Source organism: Mesitornis unicolor, unplaced genomic scaffold (assembly GCF_000695765.1).
Source record: "Mesitornis unicolor isolate BGI_N332 unplaced genomic scaffold, ASM69576v1 scaffold24954, whole genome shotgun sequence".
NCBI lineage: Eukaryota > Metazoa > Chordata > Aves > Mesitornithiformes > Mesitornithidae > Mesitornis > Mesitornis unicolor.
In genome coordinates this window covers 31,709-44,445 of record NW_010182512.1, presented here as the reverse complement: position 1 = coordinate 44,445, position 12,737 = coordinate 31,709, and the positions used below count along the sequence as shown (strand labels likewise).

The following is a 12,737-nucleotide window of genomic DNA, read 5'->3' as shown; positions in this document are numbered from 1 at the left end:
CTTTCCACCCCATGCACAGTAGCCAAACTTTCAGGCAATATAAAACAAAAAGAAAACGAAACCAGAGAAGCAAAGAAGAGAAAAATCAAGAATGCATCAAGATTATACAGAATCACTTACAAGAGATTTTGAGAATTCCTCATAGCTGCTGAGAGAAGTAGCTGAGGTGATGCAGATCTATAAGCCCTTCCAAGGTCTTAAAAGAAAAATTCTACAATGCTGCATCTGTATCTGTATTTTAAAACAGTAAATAAGCCACTTGGGAGTGGCTTAGTGTATATTTTGGGACTGGGGTATGACTGATGAGTCATTAGAGGCAACGCTGTTTGTTTGTATCGACACTGATGAAGACAGTTTATAGTTGCTTATTTTGTGTGCCATAAAATCTTATCTTTTAAATTGAACCTGCAAACATTCCCATACCACAAGCATTTCTATTTACTGGGTGCAAAGTAATTTCCACTGGATTCCCATTGGATCAGCCTGAAAACATTAAAGCAAGAAACTCTATGGCCAGCACAACTAAACAGTGGCAGAGGGAAGTGTCCTAGATAGCCTTAGCTTTATATTTTGGTCTTCTACAATAAACACCTTATCGGGATACATTTTATTAGTAGACATAGTCTGCTTGCAATAATAACCAAGTAAAAGGCAAAAATCTCACATGACTGCCTAACTTCCCATTAAGTTACAGCTGAGGACTCCTTACAGCTTACTCTGCTAAAGTGTACTAAAATAAATAAACCAACCCCAAAACAAAACCCTCATAGTACTGTATGGGAAATGCAATACTTCCATTTCTTGCAAAAAATTCTAACTGAATGTATCTATTCTTGAATCAACTCTGATATGAACATTTCTACATACCAATGTGACCAACTGTTCAGCTTTCAGGCTGGTCTTTTTCACAGTCCATTTACAAATACAACAGTAATAAATCTGTAAATAGTTGCTAACTTGTACAGTACAGTGTACATAACATTGGGGAAAACAAAGTGATCACCAACAAGTGAGAAAGTAATACAGACTTAGCACACTGATTCAAACACCCAATGAGCCATTCGTTTGTTTGCCTGGAGGTACCCTCCTCCCCCCAGCTGAAATCAGAAGAGGTCAGTCCTTTAAAGACTTACTGCCTCTGGACAGCAATGAATGCCAGCAAGAGTTATGCTATTCATAACAAGCACCAATCACATAGTCTAATAATTAATTCCAATGAAAAAACCACCAAAAACTTCATTTACTTAACATCACGTTCTGAATATATTCCAGTTCTGCCTAGGAGAACAGTCAAAGAGATTTCAAAACAAATTATACTTTTCCCTCAGCTCAGGTGTATATACCAAGAACCACAGGAAGTGCTGCTTTGCTTTCCTCTAGGATTACTTGAGCATTATCACAAACCCTTCTGCAGAAACGATGGGCCTAACTACTTCATGGTACAGTTAAATTTCCAAACTAGCAAGAGAAATCAATTATCTTTCCCATAAATTAAGAATTCTGTTCTTACAAGCTGAGTGTCTGTCACGAGCAGAATAATTTTTAAAAAATAAAGACTGAGACATATACTTACACTACCTTTAATTCAAGCATATCAGAGTATTTTTTAAATAAAGTAATACATATTTCCCCTGTTGTAGAATTAAACGTACTCAATTTGTAGGATTTTGAAGCAGAAAAAAGTATTTTCTAATTACAGCACGAAATAAAGTTAGTTTTAAAAAGTATCACAAAATAAAGAAAACAAAACTACCTTAGGTCTGATTTTACTGTATGACTAGAGCAGAAAAATTACATTTTGAAGAATTCTAATGTTCATCCTGCAAAAAGGATGTTTAAAAATGAAAAAGTTATTTTAACTTTTGAAAATGAAATAAACCTATTTCCAACAACAAAAAAAATCTCAGCAGCTTTTTCAGTAAACATTTAGAAGCCAGCATCTTCTATCCTCCTTCTTTTAACAAATCTCCAAAAATCCATTCTCTTACCAAAAATCCTTCAGTAGACAGTCAGTGCTATAGTATTAAACAACTTCACAAACTTAAAAAGTCAAAATTGAAAAACAGAAACATGAAGATGCTAGATGCTGTCAAAACTGGATCTATATATACATGTGCACACATATGCCTACATTACATAATGACTATAAATTCATGTATATACACACACGTGTGTACACATGCATACAGCATACAACTTTAAATTCATAAGCAACTCAGTTATGAATTTCCAGGGTCTTTAAAACATCCAATATGCAGCTAAATTGAAAAGACTGAGGGCATAAAAAGACATGTTCTGCCTGATTTAGTTGGAGCCGGTTAAGAATTTGTAATCACTAGCTGTCGATGCTCATTGAGCCGTGCGAGACATTATGCAAGCATTCGGAGTCCATTTCAACACAAAATCATAGCTCAAGATGGCTTAAATTAAGTGGCATAATTTTGCAGCCAAACAGAGTACATACACAGTCCCCACGCCATCTGCACCACCAGCAGCCTCCAGAAGAGGTGCAGGAAGCGCTGAATCCGGCAGCCAGATCTGCAAGAGCTTTGCATCTTCCTCCTCCCAGTGAGTGACCTCACCTCCCCCTTGGTGCATTCACCCTCACAGAGGGTCTCCCCCGATGCCTGCCCCTCCCAACACTGTTCCTTCGTTTTAACTCTGCTTTACCCTTTAGCTAGTTGCTACTCTGCAAGCAGTCTTCAGTCAGTTGACTAAACTACTGGCTCTGTCAGGTGGCCTTGCCTTTCTCAAGTTATCTTCTAGAATCAGTAACAGAAGTGTTGTTTAAAATAATCTCATTCTTTTAAGAACACCTTGAGCACTTTCGTAGCCTCAGTACTGACATTTTTAAGTGTGTGGTAACTCTCATACAAATGTTTTCTAAGCAACAGTTGTAAGCAGAAGGATATACCAAGCACAGGTGATAAATTCCATCACAGAAGTAAAGATCAATCATGAGTCACTTGGGAAACTTAACTTCTACCAAACACTTCATGTTAATTATAAGAACTTTTTTTTTTAACATAGGAGTAAAGCATCCAAGGAAATAGTTAAGTTGAGGGGAAAAAAAAAGAATAAAGGCAAACAACCAAAAATCCAAGTCAACAAAAAAGAACCCAAACTATTCTAAAAAATCTAACCAGAATATTATCCAGGAGAAAGGGAATGGTAAGTTTAAGTACTCAACATTCAAATACATGTTAAAAAAAATATTTTAATACAATCATAAACATTAGAACTTTGCAACAGAGAAACTGGTATGCTTACCTAGCATACGAATGTACAACGCAGTTTGATCAGAGCTGTCATAGGAAATTGCTCCACGTCTCTGCAAGAAAGAAAAAGGTATATTTTATGCAAGTCAGAATGGAATAATTTTTAAATTCAAATGAGAATAAAAGATCAACTGTGCATTTCCAACTTAACTCTCAATTTATTTTGGAAATCTGAATGTGCATCTTCCAAATATATATATTATATATATATAATATTTAAAAGATATACATATTTGATACACATACTGATTTTGTTTTAGAAGGGGACAAAGGAAGGACAGGAATTGGTAGTGAAGACATTATGAAAACCAGGAACAGTGTGGAAAAAAATATCACCCCTCCCCCCCCAAATTTCTTTCCAGATGCTCCTCAATCATTCTTCACAATAAAAAAAGACACAGAACAAGATAAGCAGCCACAAAAAAGTGCTCCTCACAGCTTTCTACAATGTAATACTTAAATAAAGCAGGAACTGCAGGTATTTGTTTATCTACTCAAACGACACCATTATTGCAGTCCTAGGAATTCAACCTATATTCTGCAAGGGCAGGACTTGCCTGCCACATGCTACTTCCACTCCACCCAGCACTTTCTGTAGGCAAATCAAAACCGCTGAAGCAGGATGTAATACATAAAGGTATCTTAAACAACCAAGTGGTATTTCACATTTGATGTTAAAGGTCCAAAAGAGTCATCAAGCTATCCATGCACAACATTCAAGATATTCCCACACAGGCTGTATTTCTTACCTACACAAAATACATATGTACCATACCTATTCAGCTAATGCAATAACAGTTCTAATCCAGGAAGTCTCCCACAAGTGTGGTGACCTGGTCCTCTAACAGCTAAAACCTGGAGGAACATTCTCAGTTATACAACCCTGGCATCATGTAGTCTTCAAAGCTTAGCAAGACCTAGCACCCAGCCTCACACCTTGCCTTTACTTTACTTTCACCATCTTCTGCCGCTTCCTAGGGCCTTCATTAATGTTATTTCTTAACCCTAGGATCAGAGGATCACCTTCACAATCAGACTGCAATTCTGCCACTTCACAACATTTTTTCTTTAAAGAAATACGGCATTTTTTGTGTGCGTGCACATTAAAAACACCCATGACCTTTCCATTTCCCTTTGACCACTTCACCTATGACCTCTCCATTACACTTCCTGTTTACACTGAGGTCAGTGAAGTCCTGGGTGCCACAAAGGGTTATCATATCCCTTTGAGAACTTCAGACAAAAGCCAACCTGGAGGTGAACAGTCACCCATTTTTCCCTTCTCTGTGGCAGGGACACTACAACAAGGACATAAAACAGCCTGAAAATGCTCGAGTTTAAAAGACGGGAAACCAAACCATGCCAGAAAATGAGACAGAAAAACAATGTCAGACACTGAGCAGGAGTCTAAAAGAAAAAGATATAAAGAAACAAATTACTTGGAAGGGGGGGGAAAAGACCAAATTGCTTATAAACACCTATCTAAAGAGCAAATTGAATGCATATAAAGGAAAATTAGAGATAATTAAGCTCTATCAGCATGATTTGTATAACTGATGTGTTGACTCCAAACCCTGAATTTACACTTGTTTTAATATCTTTCTTGTTAAAACAAGGAAAAAACCTTACACTTGAGTCATAAAAAGTTTTTCCCAAGGTAAGCTTAATATTTAATTACAGATAGGACCAGAGACGTAGCTCCAAATGGGGTCCAATTGTAGTAGCTGTTATAAAGACTACAAGGAAGTAAGTAGTACAGCACTTTTCTGTTGTCTTAGCTTTTGCTCTGTGTTTCCCTGGAAGACCATAAATCATTCAAATAATCCTTTCCTTGAAATACATTTGTTCAGCATTTCTCACAGCAATGTGCCTGCCCTGATGGGAAAGGCAGCAAAGCATCTCATCAGCCAGAAAGTGATGCTGATTTCCTGCTAACATTTTCAAATTTCTTCATATAATCTACCTTCAGATTTCAGCAAATCTCAGCCGAATGTATCATCCGTAGCCTGAAACTTTTCATATTACTGACAAGGCACAATCAGTTATGCCGTTTAGTGCTAACTTGCAATTTGCACCCATCTGTCACAGATTTCTGGACATGTCCAGTGCAGTTCTGTAATCTAATCCAGGAGAAAGCTAAGCACACATGAAGCTAGAAGAACCATGCTCAAACAGAGCATTAAGTCTCTGAGAAGGAAAACAATACGCAGAAATTTACCGAAAAATAAATCCTTTTGATATGCTGATTCTAAAATGTTACTTGATCTCCAAAATCTAAAATACTACTTGCTAGATAAAGTAGTACATTCATGTATGATATCAAACACAAAACACATTTTTTTAAAACAAACCAACTGCTTATACAAACAAGCAATTCTGTTCTGCAAGGACCACGAAAGATCGAGGGAATCTTTGAACAACCAAATCCTTTTAAAATTACCTCTCAAAAGTTTGGTTTCCTAAGGAACAGGAGACAATTTATTTTGTAAACCTTACTAATAATAATTCAAAAGTAGCAGGACGATTTCAGCTAGTTTTGCTACAAGGGTAGAGGTCCTAAACATCTCCATTCACTGAAATCTGTTACATAAAACAGTAAAACACCTATTAGCAAGTTCCACCAAGCGACAGATAAAGGGTGGGTGATGAGTGGTCAGACCTTGTACCTTCAGATCAGCCAAGTAAGTGAGGTACAGATGGTGAAGATCACTGTGGTGGGCAGAGACAGAGGAGGGACACAGCTTTTTAGCAACTTGTGACAGGTAGGTAAATTAAAAAATACTACGTTCCCTCAGCCATGGATTGCTCTGTGTCAACTAACACTCCAAATAGGTAACAGACTATGAATGAGGTATATCACCTATTTACTCCACTTCAAATAATACTGCCAGTGTATTAGTTATACTACCTCCTACATTACTTCAGAAAAATACAGAAAATAAAGCAAAAAAGTAATTTAATCCATCCTGCCTGTGGTTCTTTAAGATGCTCTGCCCAGCAAACAGAAAAGACCAGATGTAATGCATCAGCCTCTGAGATGTTACAACTGTCATATGGAGCAAATCTGTAAGTGGAAAGGCACAACATCTTGAAGAACTAAAGCTCCTGTAAATCACTCAACAGTTCAAACAATTCATTCACCAGCATTTTACCCTCGGTGACTACCAAAAATGCCACCTCCGTCATCACTAATCAAAGGGCCACTCTACATAGCCTACACCAAGGCATCAAGACTGTATTTACACTACAAATTTACCTTACTATACTACAAATTTACCATGCTATACACAGTCGAGATGACTGTGGCATTCACTCTATCAGTCTACAGAAAGAAGCCTTGGCTAAAAACAAAAAAAGCATGGACGCAGTTTGACTTCTGGCACTTCAAAATACTGTGTTATTGTTAATACTGTTAACTTCTTCCGTTATTTTTTATTTCTAGATCTCTACCACCTCTTTGGTCTCCCTGAAACTTTATATCTGTTAACAACCATAAAGCATATTGAACTCCTTGACCCTCTGTACAAATAAGCATCATTCCAACAGGCAGACAGAATTACTTGTGCTCAACCTGAAAATGATCCTGTGTTTAGGCAGGTTTCCTTTTCAAGCACAAGGCCAACTCAGTCCGGTGGGAAAATCTGCTGGACCCCAAGTGATTCAGCAAATTCCTCAAATAATTTGGTGAAGTTCTTAACCCCTCCGCTCCTTTCCAGACATGAGCGCAGCCACATGAGCTGGGTGGGCTGTTTTGCTTCAGAAGCGAAGACAAATCTCAGAAAGATGACTAGGAAGGATTGTTTATACTGGACTTCCACTCTGAAAACCTCATCTTAAATTTCAGTTTCACATTAGTGTCATTTATTCTTCCAAAGGGCAATACAGTAAGAAAAGCTTTCATTTCTCATATCTTTTATCACATCTCTATGGAAACTGGAAGTTCAAATTGAAGTGGAATATCCATTAATCCTTTAAGAAAAACAGTGATACAAGGACTCCACAAAAACAGGTGAAGGGAGTATCTAATGAAACACAGATTTAAGTCAGATTTTCTTTCTGAAAATCTTTTCATAAGAGTAGAGGAAGTTAATAAAGGCCATGGCACAGGAATGACATGCCAAAATAGCACACAGGCATCTTCAAAGGGAAGCCGCTTCGGAGATGCTGGGGAGTACAGCATATGCAAACGTAACACTTGGAAACAGAGCACCTGCTGCTGTTTGTGCCAAACAGAAACGTTTCCATCGCTGTATCAGTTTTATCCCAAGGACCTCCCAATCCAGTTCAGAGCCCAGCACCAGCAGTACTGCGGGGCACTTCACTTGTGCAAGCTCCAGCCAGGTGGCTTTTGGACTGTCAAGGGAAACTACCGCTGGTCTCGCTCTGTAACAGCGGAAATAAACTGGGAGAGCTGCTGGCCTTCCTAATTCTGCACCTCCCTCCCATCAGAAAGAAATATCCGTGCTTTTTTGGTGGAGTACACACCACCACCAAGTTTTCACTCACCAAAGCACTGGAAAATGTTCTTTTAAAGCACTTAAACCGCCATTCAACTGAGGCAAGCCACTGCAAAAAAAGTCCTACTACTATTTTCTAAATATGTCACTGGAGTTCAAAGCAGTATTTTGAAAGCTTATCAAACAAGAGATAAGAAAGTGTAGTTCATTTCAGGAAGGCAATACTAATCAGCAGTAAGACACACAAACATCCCTCTCCCATCACATATCTGCATGTGGCAAATTTAACACTTTCTTCCACAGAAAGTTATTTCACACAATTGTCTCCCAAGATGGATGAGAATAATTTATAAATGTGGCTACTATTTGAATGATAGTTGTGAACATTAGTGATACCTGCATCTGACAAACACCTGTAAGGTATTTTTCTTATACATGTTAGATGTATATCACACGGCATCATAAGATTTACCCAGAAGTTTATCACATAAAAACTTCAAGATTCAAAACAAAAGTTTGAAAAATTATCAGGAAAAAAACATAGTCAAAAAAAGCACATAAATGATTGACTTAAGTGAGGACAGAAACACACAGGGATATTATATCTGGAAACTAAATCAGAATGGCAGAAGGACTCAAAAAGCAACAGTAAAATAGAATAATTGGATGAACAAAAAAATTCCTTAAAAGAAGCAACAATTTAAAATCACAAACATAAATAGCAGAGGATTTTATGCTTAAATGTATTAAGTCAGCTGCCTAGAATTCCTGTTTATCTTACCTTAACTGAGTCTTTGACCAGACTGAATTACAGACATAACCCTTAAGCAGGCTTTCTATGTCAAGTTTCAGCAAATGAGCAGTTTGACAGTACAGCAGTAAAACGTGGATGATGTACTAGGATAGCACACTGACTGTAAAACTTTGGCATTTAGAATCTGCTTTTAGACACAAGTGAACATCCATTAGGGTATCCTGGTCTTTTTCCTGGTGTGACAAAAGTTATCACAAATGACAGCAACTAAGCCTGAATGCTTTTGCTTTTTGGCAATGACTGAAGAACATGGGCATGGATATCTGGCAAAGCTTGTTTTCACAAAAAAAATCAAATTCATGTGTGTTCAGCTTCTCCTGTTAATTGTACAAAAATGTTAAAATTGTGTATTAACAAAAAAAGGTCAGGCTTGATGGGGCTCTGAGCAACCTGATCAAGTAACATTGTCTCTGCTGACTGCAGGGGGGTTGGGACTGGATGATCTTTAAAGGTTCCTTCCAACCCAAACCATTCTATGATTCTATGAAAATCTATATATAAATGCATGAACTCTTTTGTTTTGTCTAGTTTCACTCATTCTCTTCCATGATTCTGTCCCTCCTTCGCAATCCTAAGCTTAAATTTATTCCTCCTGTTGAAATTAATGCAAGGTTAGGCAGCAAGCTATGCTGAGAAGAGCCTGGTCTCATCAGCAGGCACCAATCCCATCTATATTTACTACCACAGTATACATTGTGGGGATACTTATGTTCATTAGAATGAGAAAGTAGGAACTCCTAATTTTGTCTGACATTAATTAGCACACATTTTTCAAACACAGGCATCTCAAATGGAAGGGCAACAAAGTAAATGAAGTAGCCGGTATTTTACCTCAGCAAACAAAACTGGTATTTCCACTCCCATAACTCTGAAATCAACAATACGAAAAGGATATCCCACCCAGGAAGCAAAATACACTAATTTGTGTTATTCTCGCTATGTTTAAAATTGTTTTTCCTTATTTTCACAGCGCCTTTAAAGCGCTATAAAAGTGAAGATCTGTTACTAAAGGAGGCAATCAAACCCCTGCCATTCAGAAGCCATTTCAGCTCCTTTTTCCCATCTCCTAACTGGCACTGCTACAAACACTCTTCCCACTTCAAGGCAGGCAAAAGTTGAGAGCAACAAAATCACGTATGAACACTTCAGAAACACAATCTTAAATGACGAATGATGTGTTTCCAAAACAGATTAGAGTTTAAAAAGAAAAATAAGCACTGGTGAACTTCTTAATGACTTGTTTTCTCTCAGGCTACTTATAAACCCAGTTAGTCAAAACAGAGTAATAAACCAGCCTACCTTAGAAGTAATCCATTTGATAAGGATCAGCGCTAGGCACCAGATCAATGCAATTCCCATTGGATCACCCCGCAGACCTGAAGCATAATCTCCTCCCTGATCGCCGCCAGCGCTGAAGGCTGTGCGAGGGGTTTGAGAGCCGGGGAAGCAGCGTGCAGTGGCAAGGCCGAAGGCAGGCAGTGAAGGCAGCGCAGAAGGCACGGCAGGCAGTGCAGGCAGGGCAGAAGCCGGCAGTGCAGGCAGGGCAGGCGCTGCCTGCGCCACCGACAGCTGCGTGAAGGCCGCTGTCACCTGACAGCCCAGCAATGCGCTCCCCTTGAGCGGCACTGCCCCAGCCCTCTCGCTGCCAACCCCCTACTCAACCATACGGTTTAACAACCAGAGGACGTGACAAATAGTAAAACGTGACTGAATCCTACAGAAATGCTAAAGGAAATGGAAAACCACGATTATGTGCTTTTATTACACGCATCTTAACACAGAAAAGCTTGCTGAACTACAAGATCAAACTGCAGTACTCAAACCACCCGAGGTAATTCAGGGTACTGCCTTGCCCTTAAACGCTACAGATTTTACCGTAGTCGATGTCCAAAAGTTCCTTTTCTCTCTGCCACCTACAGAACTGCTATGAACTGAACTTCAAACTGTATTTCACGGTTGCTTTTATAGCAACTTACCATAAATAATGTTAATGAAAGAAAATTAATAATGCAAGCACTGAAACCAATCACAGTTCTCTAATCTTCTTTTGTCCACTAAATGCCAAGCATTTCATCCTTTAAGGAAGAAAGATCCCTCGCCCAGGGAAGTGGTGCAGTTGCCATCCCTGCAGGTATTTAAAAGACACGAGGTGCTTAGAGACACGGTTTAGTAGTGGACAGGTTATGGTTGGACTCAATGATCTTAAAGGTCTTTTCCAACCAAATACTTCTATGATTCTAAGCTATTTTTTCAGCCACACTTGCCTGAACTGGCACGTTGTTTCAGTTTAGTGCTCCAAGGGTTGAGCTTGCCTACAATATACCTGGAGCCGCTTTGAGATTCCTTTTAATTTTTGTCATTTAAGCTGACAAAAGTGTTTCATTTCAGAAATACAAAGAAATCTCAAATAGGCTGGAAAAAAAGCAGCTATGGAGGGGAAAAGGGAGTGTGGGATAGAGAAGCTTAAAAGGATGAAGTTCAATAATTGAAAGGAAAATTCTACGAAGATTCTGCTCTTCCTATAATTATTTTATTATAAGAAAATAATATTGCAAATTTCAGTACGTGCACAAAATACAAAAGTTAGCACAGACTACCAAAGAGTAACTGCAGCACTGAGAAATTAATTTCCTTCTATCCACAGGCAAAGAAGACACATACTACAATGGAAGTTCAGTGAATGAAGAAGATTCAGTAACTGGGGTGGGGCTCTTTTTTAATTTTATAAGACACTTCCCAATATTTGTGCTGGCTTTTAAGCTATAATCATGATCTTGGCACCAGCTGTATGTTCCTGCAGCACCATTACATTCCAAACACATCTTCTGCTCTCTCCCTTTCCCATGTCCCCGAAAACCAGTCAGATCAACACCATACACAGGAACGCCTCAGAATGCATCTTTTGCAAACTCACTTAATGCAAACTGCGCATATCTAAAGGTCTGTCAAGTTCTAACCAAAATACAAACTGTCATAGAGGTCAATTTAAGAACATTAACATCTCCAAACACCTGACAAGGTTAAGACACCCTGACAAAGAGTCATCACCCATCTGATGTTACTTAAAAAAACCCACTCGCAACAAATGGCATTAGGCTGAATCTGCACTAGCAGTTTTGCACAGCTGCAGCCGATGCTCACAGCTGCTGCTGAGGTCTTTACACCTATTCTATATGAAGCCCAAGAGGTTAGGGGTTTTTTGCATGCCACATTTACTCAGACTGCCTGAACTGGACCCTACCACAGCAGGTTGCAAGCTGCCAAGTAACTGCTCAAACCTCTATGACCCTGTCAAGGATTAGAGTACATTTGGTGCACACAAGGAGTAGAATGGCTCGGTTTCTTTCGAAAGGAGCCTATTTAGCACATACCGAAACCACTCTGGAAAACAAACAAATGGGCACGATAAACCAGGACAATGAGGTGATTTGCTTCAAGGCTGAACTCTCCTCCAAATAAAACTCTAACACAAATAACCTTATACTCTTTGAAACATCAAGCATTTCTCTCCGTCACCACCGTTTTCAAAACCTGATCAGTCTGCTCTGTTTTCCTGTCTCAAAACACAAAGATGTTCTTGCAGTGCATGGATGGCCTTATCCCAGGTGTGTGGAGCAATCCTCTCTTCCACTGACATCACACAACATTATCTTAGAAAAACTGTCAATACAAACTCATTGCCCCTTTCTCCTTTGTCTTCCAGAAGTGAGTGGTTTAACTAGCCTCCTCTTAATAGTTTTAAGAAAAACTTCGTGTCTCATGCGTAAGTTTAACACCAGAACACTCAAAAAAATATTTGCCCATCTGTTAAGCACCACTATAGCATTATTTGTTTTAACTATGGCTTGGAAATTGAAAGATTGATTCAGAAATATTATTCCAAATCTAGGGACAAAGGAAGACCAAAAAGTACACTGTTTTATATGAGAAGAGACCAACAAAGAACCTAAATGGCTTCTTTTGGGGAAAGTGTTGTTTTAAATAACCCCATTAACAATTCTAAGGTGAAGCTGAAATAAATGACATTTTACAAGTATATGAGAGAAATTATTCAGTGTCATTAGAAGTACGGTAAACCCTCAGGTACAAGACTACATAAAATTAAGACAGTACTAAATCCCCCCTGTGATAACATACTACCTATTATACTACCTAAGTTCTGGAAGTACAATCAGTGACTCTTGGGTT

The 12,737-nt window shown here is 38.6% G+C and overlaps 1 protein-coding gene across 1 annotated transcript in view; it reads right to left on the bottom strand.

Moving 5' to 3' along the window:
* The window catches only part of PDE7A (phosphodiesterase 7A), a 39,116-nt gene extending 29,208 nt beyond the window's left edge, over window positions 1-9,908 (bottom strand). Inside the window, exons 1-2 of the mRNA XM_010183813.1 lie at window positions 9,849-9,908; window positions 3,271-3,331 (exon numbers count right to left, since the gene is read on the bottom strand). Of these exons, the coding sequence (XP_010182115.1) occupies window positions 3,271-3,331; window positions 9,849-9,908 (121 nt within the window). The remainder of the gene's footprint in view (window positions 1-3,270; window positions 3,332-9,848) is intronic.
* Between the last annotated feature and the right edge of the window lie 2,829 nt (window positions 9,909-12,737).